Here is an 18,523-nt window from a genome sequence, read left to right as displayed (position 1 = left end):
CCTGTGGGTACAACATCCTGATACTCCGAGTTGGGACAAAACCACATTAATTATGCATTTGATTACTTACATCGTACATTGTAGCCACCCCATAAGTAATTGTGCATTTGTGAGTATATGGCTCCCTGAGACATTGTTATTGTTGCTAACAGGGCTTCAGTGCAATCACCCAACCTAACCTCTTTGTATTAGATGACTTTTTGTTCTTCCAACCAAATAAAGCAGTTGAGCATTGTAATTCAAGGAATGTGCTTTTCACATCACATTTCACATGTCTACAGTACTAGCTATAGTTGTAAGTTTGTTAACCAGAATTATATAACAGGGCAATTGCAAGTTACCGCATATGTAGGCTGCAAGAAGGCAAAGGTACAATGTACATTTCTGTAGGAGTAAGTGATACAAAAATTCCCCGTTATTGCGCATACATAGTGTAGCTGTATTTATTGTGTATGATTAGATCTCTGTTTTGTGTACCTGATGCCATAGAATTCAATGGACTAGTGATGATATAATGACTATTGCAACTTAGTCCTTTCAGTTGTTTGGTATCTTTTTTTTTGTATTGCTACAGAAATTAGTACAAACTTTGATGTGGAATATGTCCTTGAAACATGGATTATTGATGGATTGTCATTCATTTAGTTTGCACAGTAGTACTAAACTGACTCATCTTTTGTTTGTTTTCTTATCTTGTTTTGCTCTGTTATGTCTGATTAACCTTTCACAGAAATGCCCTTGATTTGGCCCTTGTGTAAGCAGATGTCATTTGTTTGATGTAGTTTGATGTAGAAGCAATTCATCTGTAGCCCTTTGTACATCCTCTTGTTAGCAGTTTGATGGGTTGTTGGCAGTGATACGCTCCATCAGAATATTGTATAAAGTGCATGATTTTTTATGGCTCAGGTGACTGGTAAATCCTTAGATTTATTTGAGACCGCAAAGAAAGTATTCTTGAGGACTATGAAGCTGATTGGGCTATGCTAGAGAGCTACACTACAAATTTTCAGTTTTGAGAACCTGTGAAAAAAAAAAAGGTTAGTATTATTGATGTACGTGCACATAACTTTTTGCTATCAACTGTGTGGAAAGAAAAAAAAAGATTGAAATGGTATATCACAGTTGGATGTGGAGTTTAATGGAACAATTTTCAGTAGTCAAATTAATGGTCTTCATATCAGATTTTAGAAGACGCATGTTATCAGAAAGGGAGAGGTCTGTGGTATTACAAGCTGCTGGCTTTGTGTTTGTGTGTGTTTCTGTGTGTGTGATTTGTGTGGTGTGTTTGATTCTTGGTCAGTACTTTATCTTTCATGTGCTTTTATTTTTTATCTTTCCTTAAAGCTGTTTTAATAGTTCTGGTGGAGCTGTATGGCATTGTGTTGGAAGTCCACGACAACTTGTTAACATCCCTAAATCATTATTTGTTGAGAATATTGCAAATTTTGTGCATTTTGACTTATCCTGCTGAGTTGAATTTTGTCCTCATCAAAGGCCCATTTTTCATCTTTTTTTTTTTTTTAAATGCCAGAATTCCTTTAACCTGTTGAGGATGAGTCCTGTGTATACTCAGGTGTCAATGGAAAAATGCATGTTGTAGCAGAATCAATCCATCCTCAATGGGTTAAATGATCATCATAATTTTATCTGTAGTTTGTGCAGACTGCATACATGCCAGAGGGAGATACTGTGAGATTTAGAAACACATCTTACACGCAGGTAGGCTTCAGTTGGTCTCTCATTTTTACCCATATCCAAACAAACATTGCGGCTTTCTTTCTTTTTATTTGTCTTCTTCGAGAGACTGTTTGGTCTACTGCCATGCTTTACTACTTACAATTTGTATAATTATGCCATTCTCTTTGCATCTGAGTATGTTCTTTGAAACCCATGTCAGTCAAAGACAGATAAGAGTCTTCTATCACGATACCCCTGTACAGTACATGTAGGTGTGAATAGCAGCATTCATGCTTATAATGTGAAAATGATACACTCACACCGTTATAGTACAAGCATGATTATGAACATGCACATTTACAGGTAGGCCATGATGCAACAACTGCTAAAAAATGAACTGAATAGATTTTTTTTTTCAAAATCATAATTACCTAATTAATCTTTAATGAAAACTTTACTTTACATGGCACTGTCCTCCAGAGATTGTCCAGTTATGAAATGTGTATGCTGATATCAATAGCACAAGGAATCAATAAAGTGTATCAATCAAAGTGCATTCCAGTATGGAGTTCAAAGGCTGATATGGTACTGCAATATTCTTGTAATTTATGGAAATATCACATTTACATTTAAATAGTTGGAGATGTTTAACATGTATGAAAGCATAAGAAAGAATTATCTCTGGACATTCCCTTCCTTTAGACAGTGGCCTATGTTGTCATAATTTATACAAAATATAATTCCATTATAAATAATTATATAATTGAGAGTAAATAAACTCATTGATATCACTGATATCTGGGACATTGATGAGTTTCTCTGAGTCCATTGTTTATTGACTAATAGCCAGTTGTTGTTGTTTTTTATACCCCCGCCAAACGAAGTTTGAAGGGGGTATAGGAATCAGCGGACGGTCGGGCGGTCGGTCCGTTGCAAATCTTGCGTCGCGAACTACTTCCTCAGTTTTCAACCGATTCCCATAAAACTTGGCACAGATGTGTGCCTTGGGTTGTAGATGTGCAAGACGTATTTTTTGACAGTACCCAAAAGTATGTTGCCATGGTAACGGCATATTATGGGCAAAAATGGGTACAAATCTTGCGTCGCGAACTACTTCCTCAGTTTTCAACCGATTCCCATAAAACTTGGCACAGATGTGTGCCTTGGGTTGTAGATGTGCAAGACGTATTTTTTGACAGTACCCAAAAGTACGTTGCCATGGTAACGGCATATTATGGGCAAAAATGGGTACAAATCTTGCGTCGCGAACTCCTCCCACAGTTTTTGATCAATTTTTATGAAATTAGGTACAGATGTTCATCTGAATATGTTAATGTGCAAGACGCATATTTCCGCAGTGGCAAAAAGTGCGTTGCCATGGTAACAGCATGTTATTGGTAAAATATAGGGCAAAATGCTTCATGGCAAAACTGCTTCATCAGTGTTCTTCCAATTCTCATGGAATTCATATTGAATGTTTGTCTTAGGATATAGGTCAGCATGACACATTTCTTGACAGTGACAAAAAGTATGTTGCCATGGTAGCAGCTCACATATTATGAGCCAAAATGATGGAAAATTTTGTGTTGCAAACTACTTCCTCAGTTTTTGCCCAATTTCCATGAAACTTGGTACAGATGTGTGCCTTTGGTTGTAGATGTGCAAGACGCATTTTTCGACAGTACCTGAAAGTACGTTGCCATGGTAACGGCATATTAATGGCAGAAGATCAAGGAAAGATCTTGCGGATTTACCTACTTCCTCAGTTTTTTGACCAAAGCTTATGAAATGTTGTTTCGACCAAAGCTTATGAAATGTTGTTTGGCGGGGGTATAACCAGTCGCTGTAGCGACATTTCTAGTTTTCACTGCTTTGCTTACTTTCTAGCATGAGTGTTCTTTGGAATATACAGTATTCATTATTTAAGTTTTACTGGCATTCTGTGTGTTACAATTCAGCATAGACTCTTTAGTTCTATCCTGTATAATATTTATGATGCTTCAAAGCAGTCATTATCCATTTATCTACACGTACATGTGTGTACTTCATAATAGAGGAATTTTTAGCTTCATTTAACTCTTCTGTTGTAATAATCTACTCTTGGTGGCACTCATCAGTACTCTTGCCACGGTAGGCGCTAAATTTTCTGCACTGATCTGTTTTGTTTGATTATTTGTTTTATTGACAGTATGCAGTTTAATATTGTTGTTCACCCTTTTCCATAATAGCAAACAATTTGATTCTTGTGGAAGTTGTCATCAGTGAGGGTATAAGCAATATATTGTCATGAATTAATTTGAAAGTTTGATGAAGTGTAGCCAAACAGTGGGAAAATAACAGCAAGTACAACAATGTGTACACTGCATTATATTTATAGAAGAGATGTTTGTCCAGTGATTCTCATATTGATATTATCATTGTGATGTTAAGTCTGCATACAACTTCCAATATTATTACTATATGTCAAGCATTCCTTGTGTCAAAACAATGCTTGTATTTCATGATGTTTAGACCATGAATGCAGCATTGATTGTTTTTGCTACTGAAGAAGACTATACCATTTTATAGACATCTTATGCCAAGAAAAAGAAGTTGCTTTCTGCAAAGAGAATCAGTTTAAGACCATAAAATACCTTTTTGTCACCAAAGGATGTTTAATCTGTTGTTCTGGACTTCAAATACAATTTTGTGCATGCTTTGATAAATGTCTTGGATTTTCTGTGATTTTTATTTGTAACTATTTTGCTTTTGTAGATGAAAACTCTTCTCTCCTTTGCACTTTTTTTAGAAATATTTATAGACTTTGTATTCTAGATTTGTAGTTGTTTCTGTGCAAGTGCTGGCAGTGGCGATGTGTGCATGTTTCTTATTTTCTTGTTTCAGTTTTAATTCAGGGTAGTTGATTTTAAATCTCAGTATGATGCATAATTGTTTTGTCCTCTACTGCTTTGTGGCATCAATTTATGACATTGCCTGTTTTTTGGCCCATTCCTCCCAAATGCATTCGTACCATGAAGAAATAAGAGTGCTTTGGTTGTGGTCATTTTGATAGCATGCCAATATTGTATATGTTATATCGTAAACTATGAAATAAGTTCATGAAGGCTGTTGATTCTGGAATATGTTACAATAGATACTGTTGTACAGACAGTAATCTGTGAAGACTTATCAGCCACATTATGATTTCTGACAAGAACTCTCTTTATTCCCTTCTGCTGTTCTTTCTGTTTTCTCTTTCTATTTCAAGCTTGAATGGTCCAGATGGGAGGTACCATAGCAATGCTGATCCAAAGAAAGTTTCTTTTCTTTCTGAACACTTTTGTAACTCTGCATGAAAATTTGTGTAGACTCCTTCAATACAACAATACAATTTGGTCTTTAGCTTCCCAATACCAGTACTCAAGTTAATTTCACCCCAATACAAACAGTGTATATTATGTCCATCCATTATCAATTTCCTGTGAAAAAATTTTAATTACTGTAAATGGTGCTTTAGAACGGGTAAAAATGATATTCTGATAACGTTCACTTAATGATTGCATTTCTAGCACTGCATAGCAAAAATGCAGACACGTATTTTAATGTGTTTAATTAGACAATTGAGGGGTTCGGTACAATATAGTGCTAACCCACACAATAGTCATTTTGAGATAATCGCTGTTGAATGTTTGGAAAGTCCATACATTGTACATCAATAAAACATGAATGCATGCATTTTTTACCATCTTATTGGTTGAATTCAAATAATATTTTCACGGAGGTTAGAGTGAAGGATAAGGATTATGAAAATGCGTGTAACTCACTTTTGACAAAAGTGTGGGTTAGCACTATATTGCACCGACCCCCTCAATTCTTGATTGCCATATCTCATCACTTGCATGACTGCATGACTTACAAATTTTAGGATGAAATTATTGTTCTGATAGGATGAAACTCCTAAAGTCATTCACTGTAGAAACCTCTGCTGCATGTTTTTTTTTTCTTCTGAAAATCCATGCTACATACAGTGTACATATTATGTATGTGCACAATTCCAAGAACCAGAATTCAGATTTCATCATAGACCGACTGTTGAGTGCTTATTACCGTTTGATTTATACTTTAATTGACTCTAAGTAAAAATGATTGGATCAGATATCACTTATTTCTTTTATGAAATTATCTAGATTAACTTTGATCTCTGTCCTCTCTGGTTCTTCTTGGAAAATCACTTTTATTAAAATCTATCATTTTGTCGTGCGTGAAATTTGAATAAATATGAATAAATATGAATATGTGTTCCATCAATGGCAATGTTGTCAACGAATTCATACAACAGTTCCTGCATGTGCAACAGTTTTAAAACTTTCAGAAACTTTACACTTCAGGACGTATGGTGTAGGTGGTGTGCATGCATATCATTGAAGTTTCATCTTTGTGATAGTAGGTAAAAGATGTGTGTGTTAAAAATTATGATCCTCATTTTTTCACTAGTAGTGTGATTAAAGATCAGATGAAACTGTTGAAGCGTATCTATGGTCTTCATCCAAGTACACCAAGTTGACTACATATTTTTGAATTCGTAGATCTTACCTATTGTGCTGACTATAGCAATTGCAACAGTCAGATTAATTCTAGTCACAGCTATGATTACCAAGATTTCATTAATGTGTCCCCAACCCACCCTAAACATAGTCATCATGGTATTATTGCATGCATTATTATGTAACAAAGACAGTCTGTGTCCTGTGTACAATTTGTAGCACCCTACTGTAACACATACATTGTATGTGCCTTAAGGTAGGAAAAATAAAACTATATAGTAAAACATGTTGCACATGATTGACCTTGCAAGACAGTGGCATGTTTGCTGGTAGGAACTAGTGAGGCAATATTAGTTTGGTGCAGTGCACCAGTGTGTGTTATACATCGTCCATTACATCGTCCGTTAGAGAGACTGGTACAAGGACAACCCCGTAGGCCCTTAATGTGTCAGTACAGTTGCATGTGGTGGATAAGGTTCATGGAAATCCAGCTGTAGTGACAAATGTGAGGAGTTACTTGCAGTGCTTGCACTTTTGTCACAGGCTCTGAAACACTATTACCAGAGGGGCATTTCATGAAGCATTTTGGTCGGATATTTTTTCTGACAGACTGTTACAAGCTTCTGAAATCCTCGCAACTGATTGGCTGAGAGCAAATTTGTCGGACAACTTTGTCGGACAAAATGCTTCATGAAATGCCCCCCAGGACTTACAACACTTGCCAAAGAGCTAAATGCAATTCCCATTATCAATTTCCTAGTGGCTCATGATAAGTTATTTGATGCATACAGTATACGGATATTATTGTTATTTTCCCCTATTCATTAGAAATTTGAGAGATAAAGTTGAGATGTGTCATGACATTACTCTGAGAGTCACGTTGGCCATACGTATGTTGGACCTCTCCTGTGGTCAGAATTTAAAGATGCATGTTTATAGTTTAAATCCAAGTTGCTCCTCTGTATGGGTAGATTATGTCTCTCAGTAAAATTTAACAATGTGACTTAATACAATCTTGCACCCTTGTGAGTAAATGGGGTAGGTTAGTGCATGATGAGTGTACTAATATACACTGTTATTTTGTTAAATTTTGGTGTACAGGGTAATTGGGACAATTTTTCCCTTTCATTAAATCTTTTATTTTAAACATTAGTTGGTATGGCTACATGTACAAATCAATTGTACCTGTAGTGTACACATGTACATGGCAATCGGTTCAGTCAAATACACTGCCCATGTAGCTTGAATCCATTTTTTTTAATACTATAGTGCAATGGAAATGGCATATGGAATATTAAACCATACATGTGATTCCGTGAGGCTTGTTTATGCACATCAAAGAGTACATTAAAAACTTAAAAAAAAAATAATGATAATTCTTTTCATATAGTTTTTAGCTCATAATCATGATCGCCAAATGTGGACTCTGAAGAGAGCTGGTTATTTTTGCATTACTAAAAAAGATCGAATTTGACTATTGATAGATTATGTGTCGTTCTGCATCTCATGTACATATTTGCACACCTCTTTGTTTTCATTTTCAACCATGGGTGCATGGTTTTCCAGCTAAGTGTTCCTGAAATGATATCTTGTATACTTGTCTGGTTCATTGCAGATACAAAGGTGATGTGGAATCATGCAAAAGTTAATGCTATTCTTTTTATGCCACATTCACAACAATTCCCCCTCCCCAAAATATCTGCCGTGCTCTTGAGGCAACAGTATGCAAATGTCATGTTACCTCAAGAATCATTCAAATTCTCTGCCACATCATCACGAGTGTAATTCATTTCCATGGAGACTGTTTATTGCATTTCTCTTATGCATGCTCTCCAACAGTCATTAATTCCTTTCACCATAAGGATAAGAACTACATATGAACAGTCTTTTTTGTGTGAGCACCGTAGTCAGGTTAAGAATACATGTTAAAACAGTTCGTCAAAGGTCATCAAAACAACATTATCCAACATTCATGAAAATATATTCTGAATCCGTTCCTCTAGAGGATAGGATTTGATTCTCTGGCAGTGATTCACACTTTCCTGCACTGGTACCAGCACCAAGTTTATAAAAGTGAATCTGATTCCTCAGTGCAAAAACCATGTCACATTGGCAGCGGTGAAGCAGTAATGTTTAAAGTTGTTAATATAGTGTATTTCCATTCTGACTTTGCGTATAATGTTAAACACAGGTCATACGTGAGTATGGCTTCAGGAATATGAATGCTTGTGATGTGATACTGCAGAGATTTCAACCAATTCCAATGAAAAAAGATCAACAAAAAAAAATGAGCAAGACTGAGAATGGTCAGTCTGTAATATTTCAAATAATGCACAATTTGTCAGTCAATTAGTTCTTACAATTCCAACAATCACACTCAACATTAGGCCCAAACTTTTTAGAAAACATAGCTAATAGTGGTAATTTTCAACTTATAGGACCCTGACCTGTCAACTGCTGTTTTTGAAACATCTGCTTAAGAGAGCCTCCCATTTGATATTTACCCTGATCCATGGACAGTATAGAATTCTTCCCTATATATCAGGTCGTGTGATTGCCACAGGATTTCATATCCAGTCTGCTGACAGTCTTTCAAAATGTATTTGTCATGCCTTGCAATATTATCTTGCATGAAAATAATGTTGCAATATTATCTTGCATGAAAATAATGCCTTCAACATATTTCCCTTTCAGTGCATGACAGTCTTCTGTTTCTGATTGCCTTCTTCTTCTTTTTTTTATTGCATGTTTTCCTCTTCCTTTTTATCTGTCGGGCTAGACTAGAGCATGTAGGGACAAGGAAGATTCAACATAGGAATTACGGTAGTACTGATGAACTTTGTGAGTAGGCTAGTGTCTGCCTCATTCTGTGTCTTCATTGCAAAGCCACTGCAAGACTTCATGCCATAGTAGACCTACCAGAGCTCACAAACCATACCCAAACTTTCGAAAGCATAATTATTAACTGCAGTGTCTTTCATAATAACAGCATACCCACCATGGCTTTGAATGTTTCATGTAGTTAAATGCAATAATCACTGATTATAAATGTACATGTAGATGAAAGTTCGATTACTAACAAATAGGCAGATTTTGAGATATAAATATACGTGCCCAAACTTGTGCACGCTATTATTTATGCAGTTCCGTACACTACACATTGAGGAAATCTACTAGAATGGGCTGTGATATTAAAAGCAAATCTAACAAATTAATATTAACATTTTGAGCATAGCTCTACATACATGTATATTGACAAATTTTTGTGATTTGAGTGTCCAGCACTCGTCTATAATGATGGTACAATTTAAAGGATTTTGAAGAAGCTGTCGACATCAGTTGTCAGATAAATAACATTTTGAGCGTAAATGTAGCTGGACAAATGTCATCAGAGATTTTGCCATTTGAATGTCAGTTACTAGGAGATAATGTTACAATGTACACTTTTAAGGAGTTTGAAGAAGCTCGTGAGATCAATTGAACAATGTTGCTTGCATAGCACCTAAGTTGATGGTAGCGAATGTCAATAATATCACTTCTCACTTCTCTCTATAATCATTCCTTAGTTTTATGTTTCCTCCACATATTTTCTTTATTTATCTATATTTTTATTTATTTGTTTATTATTTACTTATCTATTGCTGCATGTAACCCAATGAGAAAGAAATAGGTGAACTATGAAGTGAATTATGGAAGAGACAATGTTGTCACATGACCCAGGAACCTGTATTCACATAATTAACTCAAGAGGTCATGTGAGAGGAATAGCAAACAGTCAGATGATTATAATTTCCTCTCAATTTGTTGAATTCTTTTCTGTGTTTTTATACTAACCTCTTGCTTTGTATTCATGCCCATAGTACATGTAACAACTTATAGTAACTTTAGTAACAACCGTACATACAGTAACCTGTACATTTATGAATTTTGAATATTAATTTCCTTTATCTTTTGTGTACTTCTAAAATTGAGCATGAATTGCCATAAATTTGCGTTCAGTGCATAAAGCAAAGTGATTGACTGGTCAAACATAACAATATTTTACATGGAGATATTTGAAATGTACATACATTAATCCTGAAAAAAATGTAAAACAACAATTTGGTAATTTCATCAAAAGTGCAAAAGTGACCATGCTTTTCCTTTGTAGCATTGTATCATAGGTAATTGTGTGCTTGTCCATGCATATTGACTAATGGTGGTGGTTAGCTGAAGGTATACTTATTTTGCCTGGTACAGAGCTTGACTAATTTGTGAATGTTCAACATAACGGGTTTCCATTGATTTGGTTGAATGGTGAACTTCTTAGAGCTGGTGTTTACAGTAGACCCGATGTAACAAGACCCAAATATTATAGCATAATTTACGTTCTTGAAACACAGTACTAATATGATATTCTTGACATTGCATTCTTGTGTTCCCACAAATTATCTGACTGTCATTAGTTTGTGTAGCAGTGGTCATTTTTCTTTTATTCATATTCACATTACATCTACCTCAAGCAGTCAAATGTATTCATTTGTACTATATAGTGTTCCCCCCCCCCCAAGTACTAGTAGTATTACAAGTATATCCTTATCTTGTGTTAAATCCCCAGTGAAATGGCTTCTTAGTTTGAAGTCAATGCTACAAGTGTAGATTATTTTATATAATGCCTGAAGAGATCCTTGTCATTTAATTGGTTGTTTGACATTGATCATTCGGCCCATTTCACTATGACGTCATCATCCGTGGAATTGTTGCAACATTTACCGTGCAATTTTGGATCCATACGATTTGGTCCATTGCACGCTCGCTGAGAGCCCGGCACACACATGTATGTAAAACACTTGCGTTTGCAGTGTGTGGAGTATGCGACAGTGCACTAGAAGCTTGCGTTTGCAGTGTGTGTACACTATGCGACAGCGCGCTAGTGTAAAGCGCTCAGTGAGCACTCTCGCAATCGCAGATTATCTCTTTGTTTCTAAATTAATAAAATATCAAATGACAAGGATATATTTTAGGCGTTATATAAAACAAATAATACAATTGTAAATGTTTTTCATTCGTGCGATGGACACTATATTTCATTCGGTGAAAGATGACATGTTTGATCATTTCATCTTTCACCTCATGAAATATTCTGTCCATTGCACTCATAAACATTCATCATTTGTATACTAGATCTAGGGTAGGCCTAGCTGTGAATAGCTGCGATCACACTGGTAAAACTTCTAAAAGTTTCAGTTCTCAAAGTATAAGTTCTTGAGGTTTTTGCAATGTGAATGAATGCAGAAATCTGAAACTTCCCAAAGAGAACGGACTTGAGCAAACTTCGCAAAGTGTTCTCAAAGTTAAACTTTTAGAAGTTTTACCAGTGTGGCTGTGGTTAATGTGAATGTTTCTGGTAAGGTCTAGCCAAGGGCCAGATTAGACTAATGCAAAATCAAGAGGGAAGGTGGTTTAATATGGATGTTTGATGTTCTCAAAATCAAACTGAGTGTGTTTCGGTTGGCAAACATGCAAAAAGGCTTCTTGTTCTCTGACATGTTGTGCTTGTTCAGTCATAAACAGCATTAAAGTACCATAGGCTTGCCTTGAATACGGAGTGCTAGCTCTGTCTTTTCCTTGAAGGTAAAAACATAACTTCTTCTTTGGCGCAGACAGGATGAGCCCAGATCATGCTCATACCAAGGGACAATATGAAGGGACTATAATTTGCCTATTTTTTTTTTGTCTGTCTCTCTCTTCCTCCCTCTTACCCTTTGCAGATGTTATTTTGTCTGTTTCATTCTTTTAAATTTCAAAAATTAGTGAGTAAGGGAGATTCAGTGTCAGTTGCTGTATGGGGCATTCTTAGGTGTCTTCAAGTCATCAGGATACATGGTGTACTTTTGCGAACAAAAACAGCTGTCATAAATAAAACCAGTTTATGTTGCTGACTTGATAAACCTGCTTGTATAACACACACAATCAGAATATTGCTGATTTACATAGTCTTATATACTATGCCTTCACAGCTGTATGTTTGATCAAGATAGATATACAAACACCAAGTTTTGCCATTCATAGCATAGAGCACTATCATTTCTCTTTTGCTGCTCTCATATTCATCCCAACAGAACAGGTGTCTGTCATGGTGTCACTGTCCTTTCCTGCATTCTCTCAGTTGTAATTGTCAGCAACTCTCATTTGCAGAAAACCATTGAAAACTTTTACAGAATAAATGTGAATTGTTCCAACAAAAATATGATCAAAGTAACAATAAAATGACATATTTTTTAATAACACCTGTAAGTGAATAGAGTACCTTTTGCAGATGATATTGCTATAATAAGCATTATTTCTTGCCATTTCTTTTTCTTACCAGAGCTTATGAGAGTTACTGCTTTTACACAGTATGGTCATTTGTTTAAAAAAAAATGTCCTGCTTACTCTGTCTTTCACCTTTTGTGGTTCTACATTTTACAATGTATGTATATTCTGAACTCACAATTGTTATTTGCTGTCTCTAGCTGTCTACAGACTGCACTGCGCATATTTCACTTGTATTCAGTAATTTGTTTTTACCAAAACTTCATGTTATACACAGTATCGCTCGCTAATGATTTACTTGACAGGGATTCATACTGGGCCATCAATGTCAAGCATTTCATTTTCACTATATTTGTATGTGATACGTGACTTTCATTTTCTTGTGGGTTGCATATCTTTGAAGGTGTCTTCATGCAAAGCGCCAGTCACACTTTCAAGTTTAAGAATATGTGTGTTGCATGCAGTGCACCCATTAAAACAATTATTGTTTTCAAACTTTTGTAAAAGCATTTTTGTTCTTTGGTGGTGGAAAAATTTGGATTTATGTTTGTGTGCAATATAAAACAATGAAACATAATGAATTATCAGGAAGATCATTTACCTTGCTGAGATGCCCTCCAAACATGAAGAGACACAGCCAAATGCTCAGTGATTATACTGTAAAATACCATTGGAGTTGAAGATGTGTAACCCATGGTATAAAATCCCAATGTATCAGAATGTCAGTAGACAACAGCATCCATTTCATTTTTTGCCAAGTTAGTCTTGAGTGAGCTTTGCAAGCTAATGATCTGCAATGTTTCTTCAAATATTTTTAGACAACTGTGCTGGAATAGATTGAAAAACAAAAACAAAAAACTCTGTAATAGTTCTAGACATTATTCATTTGCAAAAGTAGATTATAGTGACATTGTACAGGTACTAGTACATGGATTTGAAATATTCTGGATCATAATCATGCTGAAATTTTGAACACCCCAGTCCAGTTTTAGAGTGAAATTATGTGAATGTACACATTGCCTGTTGATAGTGACAGTGAAAATATCACAATTAATCTTGTGTCAACTATGGAATATATTGATTACTGCTAGTGACAGTGTCATATTGCTGTTGTGATTGTTGGTAAACAATGCTTGGTCATACAAAGCACTCAGTAGTACAGCAAAATACAAATAAACTCAACACTGCTTTGTCTTACATATCTTCAGCAATGTTCACTGACTTCATACATCCCTTCGTTTTTGCACCATACTATTCTCTACATTGTATTTTGTCCTCACTATTAGCTTATTCTTCACAAACCTTATATCAATCATTTGCACAGACATTTTGAAAAAAAAATGTATAACCATATTAGAGAATCTGGGGTTGGATTAAAAGTGTTTTACAATGTATTTTCCTGTAAATATGGTAGAAAGGGAAGAATTCATCATTGGAGAGTCATGGTGGCACACTAATATGACAAGCCATTGGATTAACTCTTAAATGTACACGTGTACAATGTATTTCTGAGCAGGAACAAGACGAGTGATTAATGCTTGGATCAATGTGTTTTGGAAGAAAACTGAAATACATGTACAAATATTTGTTTTATGGATACATGTACATTGGTAATACGCAATGTGTATTCAAGTTCCCTCCTACCATGTACATGTGAAAGACAATCACCTAAAATTCTATTTATTAGATAAACATTTTGAAGTGGAACACTTGAATTTTTGTTTTTATCAGACAGGTTACTTTCTACATTACAACACATTTACACATAAATATGGAAAGTCAAATTATGGCTGATTATGGCTAATATTTTTGTTTTCATAAAGTGTAAAAAGTCCACAAATATTTCGTGGTCGTATCCTCAACCTCTGCAGCGTAAATTCCAGCCTTGTTAATGTGTGTGTCTCTCCATCTCTTTACAGGAACAACCTCGATACCGGCACAGGCGTGGTAGGATGATGGTCTCGGATTGTTTTCACCTTCAGTCATTCCATGTCTTCGTCTTCTTCAGGCTTTTTTTGTTTTGTTTTGTTTTGTTTATTCATCCTTCATCTTGATCAACTAAATGTAGCTGATCAGGGGGGCGTTTCATCAATGAGTTCGTCGGAGGTTTTCACCGACAAATATGCTATCAGCCAATCAGACACAAGGATTTCAGTAGCTTTTAACAGTTGCTGGTGTAAATCACTGACAAAAAGTTTCATGAAACACCCCCCAGGATCTCTTTAACTGTGTCATGTGCTCTAAATGTGGATGTTGGAATTGATTGGGCTCTACATGTACACTGTATTTAAATGTGACTTTGCATGTACCGGTATGTGCGGTAACATTAAGTGAACAAGTGTTTATAAGAGTTCATGCCAACGTTTAGGCAAAATTCTAGGTGTGACTATAAAATTCTCCCTCAAATCAAATGTTTGTATCAGTCATGAAAGGATTTTGTTCTGATATAACACACCTGTTTAAATTTAAATTCAATCTCTTGTACACTTGTAAGTGTGAAAAGTGAAAGGATTATACTTGAAGCATCATATCTACATACATAGAAACTTGACTTCCATGTATTGTACTTTATTCACAACAGAAGCTTTAAAGAAAGAGATGTTTTGATGAAAAGTGTGTAAAATTTTGGATGTCTTGAAAATTAGCACTTTGTAGCTTGTGATGTCATCATAGTGGAAATGTAGCACATGTACTCTAAAATGAAATAATGGGTGTGGACTGCTGGTATTAATGAAAGTAGTTGTAGTGATTGGAAAAAGTAGTGGCAATGTTTATAACCATCATGTCTCACTCTTTGGTGTAAGGCAGTGAAGTCCTTATTGACTTTTTTATCTGTCTGTGTGATTCGTCACCTGTTTTAAATCAAAGTTTGAAATTTTCGATGTCCTTTAATGAAAGATCTACTTCAAAACCCAAGGATCCAATTGCATGGCAAAAAAAAAAAAAAGATTCCAACTGTCATAACTGTTGACATAAATTGCAAGTAAAGTGGCATCAACAAACCTTTTTTAGTATTTGTGGAAAAAAAAAGAAACACCTTGGATGATTATAAATCTACTGTGCACTGGGGTATGAATCTCTTACGTGGTCTTGTTTGTTTGCTTTTTTTTTTTGTCTCATTCTGATTATGGCTTTCATTATTTGGCCAATGTATGTATGTCTGTATATTTTTGTACATTATGACTTGTGATTTACTTGTCAAAGGTACATGTTTTGTAGGCATGAAAGTTTTGCACACAGGCATTGTGTGTCATATGGGCATTGAGTGTCACAGATGTAAGCAGTTAAGTTGCAATTATTGTAGTTGCCATGGCAATGACAGGTATGATCATATCTGATTGGTTGTTTACTGACCTGCTGCCACTGCACTCAGAACAACTGCAATTGTATTGTCATTTGCAAGTGTTATGAAGTGCTGATGTACAGCATCAAACTGTAGTAGCCACTTTCATTCTGTTTTATGTTCCCACATCAGAAGACGAAAATCAAATAACACTATTGTAGTAGTCATGTCACCTACATGTACACTTTTATAACTCCCAAACCAATCACCCTGAGTGTGATCTTGTTTTTCAGTAGTTTTGAAATGCATTGATTATTTGATTGCATTCTCAAGGTGTGGCATATCATCAGGTTATACAGCCTTCAGTGAGGTAATATCATTTAGATTTACAATGTATGTGTGAAAGCAGAAAGCATACATGTGTATTTGTATAGTTGCGCTAGCCTGATACTTGTCTCGAATTGTGGGTTAATACCACCGATGTGGTTTTTCTCACTTATTCATTTCCCTTAGCCATCACAGTCTTGGCTCATTCATTGCCAGCTGGTTTCACTTGCTATGACTTCATAGACACCTTTTATTTTAAGCCATTAAAATGACACATGACATATTAATTCTGTATAGATGCCAAATGCTGTATTTGATTTCTCATGTTGTGTGTATGCATGTACTTGTATATGTACAGCCTGTATGTCTTTTTGTTTTGCAAATAATTATTGTGTCTTGTGTTTTTGTAACAAGTTATGTGTTATGTGCAATGAGAGGCACAATGTATATTAAAATATTATTTGGATAGTATGGTTGTATATTCATAGAATTTTTAAACTTTATGCTTGTATACATTAATAGATAGAATTTATCATGGACAAGTTATTACTAGGACTGATTGATGACTCGGTATTAGAGAAAGTATTCATTGCAATTTAAATTCTATAAGGTAATGGCATACACTTTAAAGTATAGAGTATGTATTTATGCAAGGTTGTATTTAGTTATCTCCTACACACAGTAATGTCTAGTGTTAGTCATGCTTTGATAATGATTTGTGATATGAGCATGCCCAGATCTTAGCAAAATCATGTGTAAATAGGACCATTTTTATAGAAACCTAAAGCCCACCGCACATTATACGACTTGGGACTATACGACTGGCAGACTTAGGATCTGAAATAAACAAGCGTGTTCATTCTGAGGATACTATGATTTATTTCAGATCCAAAGTCTGTCAGTCGTAAGGTCGTGGGTTGTATAGTGTGCAGCGGGCTTTAGTAGCAGTTTGATAATAGTTGTGAAAATAAAAAACCAGTGATCTATTATACCGTAGTCTCATATCCTTTAATTTGATTGTAATTTTTAAACTGTATTTACCAGAGCAGCTATTCTATTTTCGAAATGCAGCGTTGTTACTGTTCTTCATTATAATGCTGTGATTTTAATATTGGAATTCTAATATTTAAAGTATGAATACAGACTTATGTTGACAGCCATCAAGAAAATCACATTTTTTGCTTAGGGTACTCTTTTCTGAATGATCATCGTATAAAGTACATGGATAAAGAGGAAAAATCACTCTTTTTTGATAATTCAGTGTATAACTGACAGTGTACATCACATGTGATTGTGGTAGATTTCTCACCACTGACAAAGTGAGAACAAGCTGTGACTTTCATTTAAGAGCTTTCAAACCAGTAAGCTGTCATCCAATTGATCATTATGGCCCTGTCACATATTTGATCTGTTATAGTCCACGATTAGTATGATAATAAAACAAGAGTTTACAACACACTTTCACACTGTTTCTTTCCTCTATATATTTATGAGTCATGTCTGTCATTCATTCATTGTACACATCAGGTCCCTGTTGCATAAAAGTTATGATCAAACGCAAGTCAGGAAAATCATACGCAAATTGATTTTCAACCAATCAGAATGGAGCATTTGGGACTTACGTTTGATCTTCTTGACTTGCGTTTGATCGTAACTTTTATGCAACAGGGCCCAGGAGACATACATAATCATTGATTATAGGAGTCAGCAATGCCATTTTTTTTTTTTTTTTTGGTATTTTTGATGAAATATATCTGGTTCATCTGGTTTGTTTCACAATTGAAAAACAAAACAAAACACAAAAAAGCAAACTTTTTGTTGTATAGTTGTTAACTATGAATACCGAATGCCTGCAAGGTAATAATGATGATAATTATGATACAGAATAATGTAGTAATAACAGCACTGTTCATTTCATACTATGAATATTGCTATTTGCATCCGTGCAAACTAAACAGGGCCTACAATTCAAATATAAATACGGTTATCTGAGAGAAGATGTGCAATATTTAAAAAGGAGCGGCGGAAAAAAGGAGAATCCTCAAACATATCGAAATACATGTACTAGCAAATCAAGTTGGGATAAATAAGAGTAAAAAAAATGCGACATTTTATTATTCTCTGCGCCTTATGAAATTGTAGTAAGACAGCATTTTTATAAAACATGAAAAATCAAATGTTCATATACAGCAAAGGATACAAAGCTATTGAATAAAGAGGGATTAATAGAATTATGACTTCTTGGTACATTTTTGATACATGTACCGGAAGTAAACTGATTCCCAGTAAATGTGTCGGCTGCCTGCAAAATGGGATCTAGGAGTATTTGGAACTTTTTTTTTTAATTACATAATTTGAATGAGTGCATCCGAAAGTTCTGTAATGATGCAAAAGTTACGTTTTTAGATTGCATCTGATT

The 18,523-nt window shown here is 35.1% G+C and overlaps 1 protein-coding gene across 5 annotated transcripts in view; it reads left to right on the top strand.

The window, feature by feature from the left end:
• Positions 1 to 17,555, top strand: part of LOC139741402 (cell cycle control protein 50A-like) — a 34,340-nt gene extending 16,785 nt beyond the window's left edge. Inside the window, exons 8-9 of one of the 5 annotated variants that reach the window (XM_071651986.1) lie at positions 731 to 754; positions 14,414 to 17,555. In XM_071651986.1, the coding sequence (XP_071508087.1) occupies positions 731 to 754; positions 14,414 to 14,450 (61 nt within the window). In that variant the 3' untranslated portion in view covers positions 14,451 to 17,555. Of the gene's footprint in view, positions 1 to 730; positions 755 to 4,924; positions 5,264 to 8,979; positions 9,203 to 14,413 lie in introns of those variants that run through there. The other 4 variants (XM_071651983.1, XM_071651987.1, XM_071651985.1 and 1 more) reach the window with 4 other exon arrangements.
• Positions 17,556 to 18,523: the final 968 nt, after the last annotated feature.

This window comes from Diadema antillarum, unplaced genomic scaffold (assembly GCF_040938485.1).
Source record: "Diadema antillarum isolate AM-2024a unplaced genomic scaffold, OU_Dant_1.0 seq00000927_RagTag, whole genome shotgun sequence".
In the NCBI taxonomy this organism is placed as follows: Eukaryota; Metazoa; Echinodermata; class Echinoidea; order Diadematoida; family Diadematidae; genus Diadema; species Diadema antillarum.
Note: the sequence above shows the minus strand (reverse complement) of the source record. Positions and strands in the feature narration are given on the sequence as shown.